The sequence below is a fragment of the Nyctibius grandis genome, chromosome 9 (genome assembly GCF_013368605.1).
Source record: "Nyctibius grandis isolate bNycGra1 chromosome 9, bNycGra1.pri, whole genome shotgun sequence".
In the NCBI taxonomy this organism is placed as follows: domain Eukaryota; kingdom Metazoa; phylum Chordata; class Aves; order Nyctibiiformes; family Nyctibiidae; genus Nyctibius; species Nyctibius grandis.
In genome coordinates, this window is record NC_090666.1 from 28,818,626 (window position 1) to 28,826,076 (window position 7,451).

The 7,451-nt window shown below is 47.1% G+C and overlaps 1 protein-coding gene across 1 annotated transcript in view; it reads left to right on the top strand.

The window, feature by feature from the left end:
- TRPM8 (transient receptor potential cation channel subfamily M member 8) overlaps positions 1-4,106 on the top strand; it is a 44,002-nt gene extending 39,896 nt beyond the window's left edge. Inside the window, exons 24-25 of the mRNA XM_068407471.1 lie at positions 1,380-1,466; positions 3,413-4,106. Of these exons, the coding sequence (XP_068263572.1) occupies positions 1,380-1,430 (51 nt within the window). The 3' untranslated portion in view covers positions 1,431-1,466; positions 3,413-4,106. The remainder of the gene's footprint in view (positions 1-1,379; positions 1,467-3,412) is intronic.
- Positions 4,107-7,451: the final 3,345 nt, after the last annotated feature.

The window sequence follows — 7,451 nt, forward strand, 5'->3', positions numbered from 1 at the left end:
GATGCTCCATGCATATTGCAGGGTAGGAAGACCTTTAATTACGATTAAAATGACCAATTCTCATCTGATTCACAGAAACATCCTGTGTTGAAGCAATATAAAGTTACCAGTCTACTAGAGAGCACATCATTATCAGAATTGTCGTACTTTTTATGACTGTGATACTGAAAAGATCTTCACAATGGGTATTTTTTGAGGCTTGATTGAATCATGTATTTTGCCTCTGAAATGGGGAGTTGCTTTGGTGTGAAGAACAGACTTTTTAGAAGTCCAAGGGTGAAAAGGCCCACATATACTTCAAAATTTTTCTTTTGATTGCTGTCAAATAATTTAGATTGCAAAATAATAGCTTGCTTTCAAGACTGAAATGGAAATGGTGAGTGACCAAGTATGAGTCTAGTGATGCTCCTCTTGAAACTGAAAGGAAATACAGTAACCTTAATTCTCTACTGAAAAGCAATACCCAAATTGTGCCTCTTATTCTGTGAGAGAATACCTTACAGCAAGCTGTTTTGTCTATTCATGCCTTCAGCTTTAGTGACAGAAATGTACTGAGCCCAGTGCTTAGGAGTAGTGCCCTTGAGAGCAAGGCATGCCAGGGATCTCTCACTGGCTCTCACTTGAGATGATGTCCTAAAAACAAGCCTGACGATGTAACTGAGTACTAGGCATGAGCCTTGATCATGGCGTAAACTTTTCTTTAAACTTGATGCGGATGTCCCGAGGAATAATGAAGTTCAGTTATGGCATGGGGAGGGTTTGAAGGCAGCTCCATGTGTCATTGTGAATGCTCCACAAAACTCCACTGATCTGCAATCTCTGCTTTGAAGGAGAACGAGGAGATGGAATATAGAAGGGAGCTTGTAGCTGTCATGATGTCTGCTTCTTTAGCTAGGTGGATTACATACGCATTAGGGCTCACTGCATTAATTAATCACTGCATTAATGAAAACTGTAATTTGGGAGTGTCCTTTCAAGCACTGTTGCATTTGGTATAATATTTGGAGAGGCAATTACTCGTTACTCCTATTACGTATTAGCATTGCTTTCCTGTGGAAAGCAATATTAACACTGCTTCATTTGCCACCACAGTGTGACTATTGAATACAAAAAGCAGTCAGTTTTTGCTTTTGAAGTAGTGGGTGGCATCCACAGGGTAGCCAGGGAGGCAGGAGTTCAGATAAGAGGGTTTTTATGCCTGTTGTTGCTGATGTTGTATGGTATTTTCTAGAACATGTATGTTCTAGGGTATTTTAAGGTACTTACTACTGCTTGCTTGTTTTGTCGCTTCCCTTCCCTTCGTCCCAAGCTGTGCTCATCTCTTTGAATTAATTAGATTGACTTTTATATAAACAAAGCTTCTTTTTTTTTTGCTTAAGCTGTCTGATTTGAAAGGCCTTCTGAAAGAGATTTCCAGCAAAATTAAATGAATGCAGCTGAAATCCAAGAACAGCTACCTGAGCAGGGTAAGCCCTCTTTAAATCTGTTCTCTGACTTGAATAAGTTGTCAGCATTTGTGTTATTAAATTGCTGTGTCTCTGGAAGAAGAGTTAGTATTAATTATTGATGCTTGTATTGATGTCTAATATTAGAAAAGAAATAAGAGCTGAATTCTCTTCCTCATTTGTTTTTTTCCTGAAAAATATAATTTTCCATCTGGTGTTTCTAACAAATTTTGGCATGGTTTAAAATATCTTGTTTTGCTCCCTTGCCTTTGAAAAACTGTGAATAACCCAAGGTTATTTTAGTTGCCTTTGTGCTGGAGGTCCTCTGGAAAATTAGGAGCTGCTGCGCTGGATCCTCTATGGTTGGTTCATTTTAACTCTGAAGAACATAAAAACCAAATAGAAAAGACAGAATTGTGGGTAGGAATAAGGTTTATTTTACCTCTCTCAAAGTGGGGCATTGTAGCGGATCACTGTAGCCTTCTCGTGTCCTATACGATAAATCACAGAGTGAGGAGTTGACCCAAAGTCTCCAGAGCTGCAGTTCAGTGTCTAGTCATGAGCCTTGTGTCCTTTTTCCTAAGTTGTGCAGAAGAACTGGCTTGGAGCCACAGGTTCCAGTGGGATGTGAAAGGCAGGTAGAACATCGATGGACACAGAGAACTCTGTCTTCATTAAAGACAGCAGGTTAAGAAGTGTAGTTGTTGATAAGGATAATCTGGAACAACTTGATCAGCCTGTACATTAGAGGACAGCTCCTTCTCCTATGGAGGTTTTTTCTGCAAGACACCTTATACCTGCACCAAACGTTCCTGAATCAGTTGTCTCACAATTTCTTAGAGATAACTTCATATTCAATTGACCTGAAGTTCAGTTTAGTTATGAATGACTTGCAACCACCTAATCAAATCTACAAGGATCACCAGTTACTGGGTGTTTTCTTGGACGCAGTAAACTCCAGGACACCTAAAGAATAGGCTGTAGAATAATGGAACTCTGGAGGTCTTCTAGTCCAACCCCGCTCACATCAGCACCAGCTCAGATCAAAGGTAGATGCGGTTTGGCTGAAAAATAGGTTGCAAGTCAGTATGAACAAATGCAAATTTTAGTGTTACCTGGGAATTACTGGCTACACAGGCACAAAACGGGGGAAAATCTGATGAGACAGCAGTTCTGCAGAAAAGTGTCTGAAATGGAATATTAAATAGCTAGTGTTTTGTTGTCTGAGATGTACGAAGTAATCCTCCTGCTGCTTATAGTGCGGCGAATCCTCTGTTGGGTACAGCATCCAGTGTTAGCACTAAGCTTCAAGGAAGATGATGGAGTGGCTGGAGGGTGTCCAGAACAGTGACAAGAGGAACTGGAAGTCTTAACAACTTAATCGGTAGAAAGGAGTGAATGAATGACAGTTAGATAGCCTGGGAAAGAAGATACCTGTTTATGATGGAGCTTGTGGAAATGACCTCTCTGTACAGATAACAAGTGCCTTGAAAAGTCCCTTTCCAGTTTATGCCTGGTAAACTATCTAGATGGCATTCCGGTTGTGATCAAGCTGTTCTGCATGTGAGCTGTCCTGACTCTGAAGCTGAGCCTTGGCACTCCACAGTGCTAACGTCACGGTGTGAACAGAGAGGTTAGTGTCTCAGAGGAAGCAGATGTGTGTGTTATGCTGTCTCATCTGAAAGGGAGTGCTTGTCTCTGCGCTGACCATCTTCAGTCTGAGATGCTGGATTGGCCATTCCAGGTACTTTGCATTCAGGTGTTTCTTTTGCTTTCACTTCCTGACAACTAGTGTCTCTTGCTGCTCTGCTAAGACACCATGTTCCGGATGGGTGCTGCACAGAGCTCCTTGATCCCAAGTGTTGCACAGGACATCCGATTTTCTGAGCTGATGTCACCGGGATGAATGCAAAATGTTGAGGTAGGCTGGGAGCTCTACTCTAAATTTTTTTCTTTTGCTCACACAGGTACGGATTCATCAAGAATAATTTCTCTGAGCTGGCAGTAACCACCAAGCAAACGGTAACTGATCCACCAGAATGTCAGTGTCTCAGCAGGAGTTACTAGGATTCTTTTCGATTTTTATTTTTTTCTGATAAAACCAGCCCTTTCTGCTTGTTGCAAGATGATGGTAAAATATCAAGACGACTGTTTATCTCCTGGCAGGACTCCCACGTTACCCAAGCTCTCCTTTTTCCTCATCTCCCCTGATGTTCAATGGCAGCAATTAGTCCTTGTCAGCTGCTGTTAAAAAGCACTGTTAATTCCAAGAGTTCTGCTGCTGCTGCCAAAATCACTTAGCTTTTCAAATTCATTCAAAGGGGCCTGTTCATGGGTTTCCTTTAGCCACTAATTGCTTGTCTTAATGAATCAATCTCCCTTCCCTCTCCTTTGTGTAGTCGCCACTTCTAGCTTGTTACTTGCATGGTCTGTCTGTCAGACCTGCTGAAGTCTGTAATGCTGGCGTGCCAGAATACAATGTATTTCAGCATCATCCCCCGGAGGAAAGACAGCATTTGGTCCAACCATGCACCCACATCTCAGGCTCTACATGAACAGTGTGGATTTCTTCCTGCTCTACCTGGAACTGTGCAGCAATGCAGAAGCTCAACTATGACAGCCCCTCATGGGAGAGACTTAATTCCTCCAGAAAGTGTTTCCAAAGGCCTCCTGTGTAATCCTTGCTTGTTTCTTTAATGATAACTTGTATACTTGGAGCGTTGCAATTTGTTTAACTCTTTCAAACATCTGTTTGCAGATGTGTTTGCATTTTGAAATGGAGAAGAGACTGTTGGTCAGCTTTCAATATTGTGATGCTTGCTATGGTGAGGTTGCTCTTTCTGCTTTCTGTCTAAAATAGCAGCTGAATTTTGTGGCATTTTGTGGGGTTTAACTGGATGCATTACCAACTGAAGGGAAACCACTACAAATGGCATTTATTTACCTTGCAAAGCATTGTATCCAGCTTCATCCCCAGTGTCTAGGAACAATCTCCCAAGATGTTTGATTTTGAAGGTTTAGGTATTTTCCTTTTGCTGGCAATGGCTATCATAGTTGGTACACTTTACCATGACTTGCAGCTAGTCTGAGGGCTGTCAGGCAGAATATATGGATGCCACATGAGGTCTCGGGATGAGTAGTTAGGTAGATGGAGAGAGGATTTCTGCTGAAGCGGAACATTCCCAGAGGAGTCACCTTGACCAGTGGAAATATAGCGTGTGTGCAGGCCTGCCTCTGTGTACAATGGCATGTCTGCTGTGAAGCCATGATGATCCAAGATGGGGAAGACAAGACAAGGCCGTTTAGTGTGTTTTGGTGTTTGCTTCAGGACAGGGATATGAAGCGCTGTTGTATGTGGGGAATGTTTCTACTTTAGGATGCAGGTGATTGAGGTGTAGCTTACTGACTAAGGAGGCCAGCACATGCACGCATCATTCACTGGAGCTGCTGCTCTGCTTGTTGTTGTGGTTGAAAATGGAATAGTTTTACAGGGAAAACTGTGATGAGGCTTTATCAGAAAGGTTACTGCTCTTTTCTTGCTGCTTCGCATTACCTCTCTGTACTGTATGCTGTGCATTACACAATCCTGGGGAATACAGCACTACCAATAGCAGCGTTACTTGTTTAGATGTGGAAATATTTGTGTTTTCCTGTTAAAAAGTTCATAAGGGACTCAGGCTTTCACTGACTTCCATGGCAGATAGCTTGCATCATAAATTATTAAGATAAGTTTCCTTTCTGGATATTATTTTTTCCTATGTCACTTGTGTGCATCGAATGTGAAAACTGTGCTTTTAGTTCATTTCTTTCATATATAAAACCTGCAGTGTACTTGCCAGCAGCTCTAGTCATCTGCTCTCTTGTAAAATGGTGAAAGCAACTTTGAACCATGTTCTGAAAAGCCACAACCCCAGAGTCTGTCCATGCCTGCTGCTGTAGCCCGTCACTGCCAGCCTGCCCCCGACACATGCTCCCTTCCCTCAGGCGTGCGGCCCCATGGACTCTTCTCCAGCTCCTCTCCCTCCCGGAGCCCGGGGCTGCGGATGGAGGGTGGCCCAGCTGTGCTTTGGCAGCAGGGTGGCACCGCAGCTCTCTGGGAAGCACCCAGCCCTCTTCTCCCTCCAAACCCTGGCACCAGTCAGCTGCTGGCTGGGCGTCATGGGTGTCATGGCAGGGAGGCCAGTCCTGGGTGCAGGGACCGCCCGGCCATGGGGGAGAGTCTGCACCAACCCTTCCCTCGTCCACTTGCCCTCTCTCCAGCTGGCAGAGTAGAGCAGACGAGTACGTGCGCCGGTCCCTGCCATACCTGCGGAGGCTGCAGAGGTCCATGCGAGAGGCGGCCGTCAGGTTTCCTGGTGAGCCACAACCCCCGGGGGTCCCTCCCTGCCCCACTCCAGCTTGGCCCCAGCCCTGGCTGCTGCACCAGCAGCAGGATTTGGCCCAGTGGCTGTGGAGCCCCAACTGCCCAATGCGGGGCCAGGGCACCCACAGGGCTCCCTGCCGCCCTCCCCTGCCCTTGGGCATCACGCTCAGGGAAGGCCCTGGGCTCAGCCCTGCCCAGGGGAGGAGGGCACGTGGCGGGGCTGGTGCAGGGGAGCTATGTGTGCCTGAAGCTCGCTGGGTGGCACTTGAGGGGTCAGCAGGAGAAGCTCCAGGTCATCTATGAGGGTGAGTGGGGGCTGGCGGGGAGGAGGAGAGACCCCGGGCAGGGAACTGCAATCCCTGCCCTGGCCGGGGAGGGCTCTGCTCCCTGTGTGGACGAGGGGCAGCGTGGGCAGAGCAGAGAGAGATTTCAGGGGCACGTGGGGTATTCGTGGCTAGCACCTGCCAGCTGATCCCATTGGCCCGTGCTCCATCGTGGCCACAGGAAGAGCTGGGTGGGGTGGCTCTGGCAGGAGGGGTTCCTGGGGTCCCTGCAGATCTGGGCTCTGACCTTGGCTCTGTTCTCTGTCCCAGCCCTTCAAGGCATGAAGGACAACACCAGCTGCTTCATCTCAAACCTGGTGGCTCAAACCCTGTTGGTCCTAAGAGCTGCAGAGAGAAAGTCTTCCAGATTCAGACTAGCAGTGCTCCAAGAACAGCTCTGGAGGACAGGGAGGAGGAGAAGACCTTCTCTTCTGTGCATTAGCTTTCTGTGCTGCTGGAGCTCTGCACAGAGCTGATCCTGTGTGCAACTGAGCATTCGCAGAAGGCTGCGTGGCTCCTGGCCTTTCCCTGCCTGCGGGACAGCTCCAGCGCTCAGGCCCTGCTGTCCTCTTCACCTGCTCCCAGGTCACCCCTCTGCTTGGCCTTCTGCGAATAAACCGTCCGGCTTCTTCACCTTATCTGCGTGTCTTTTCTTTGTGGAAACGAAATGGTGGAAAACTGGGTCCCTGAAGCACACAGGTCCTGGTCCTGCCTTTCTTTTGCCCCATGTGTTGTGTGCAGAGACAGAGAGAAACAAGGGCAGTTCATGGTGGAAAGGTTCTTCAGTAGGGTCAGTCCGTGTTCTGAAGGTCCTGTCACCTTCACAGATACAAGAGGATCTTTCTCTGTCTGGCCTGGGTCTCAACACTGCAGAGGAGAAAGCTGGGAACGGATTTTTGGAGAATGGCCTTCTCCACCCAGGGGCAGATGGATTGGGATGCTGAGCAAGGCAATGCTGACCTTGGAGAATGAAGTCCTGGAGCTTCATTCCTGATGTTCCCTGCGTATTTCCTAGGTGTTCACTGCTCAGAATAACTGCTATTTCGTCTCCTGCCCACCCCTCCTCCAGCCGGTTGGGGCCACTATCTTAGATGGCAACTGGAGCTGCAGAGAGCATTCATTGCCTGGGAGCCCAGCTAGGCTGCTGGCTGCTGGCCTGTTCCTCAGCTCCTGCCTTGCTGCTGCAGAGGACAGCCTCACCAAGTCTGTTGATGCCACCAAGCTGGGTGGTGAGGTGAACATGTCAGAAGGGAGAGCCATCTTACAGAGAGACCTGGGCAGGCTTGGAAGAGTGGGTTAGCAAGAACAGTATGAAGTTGA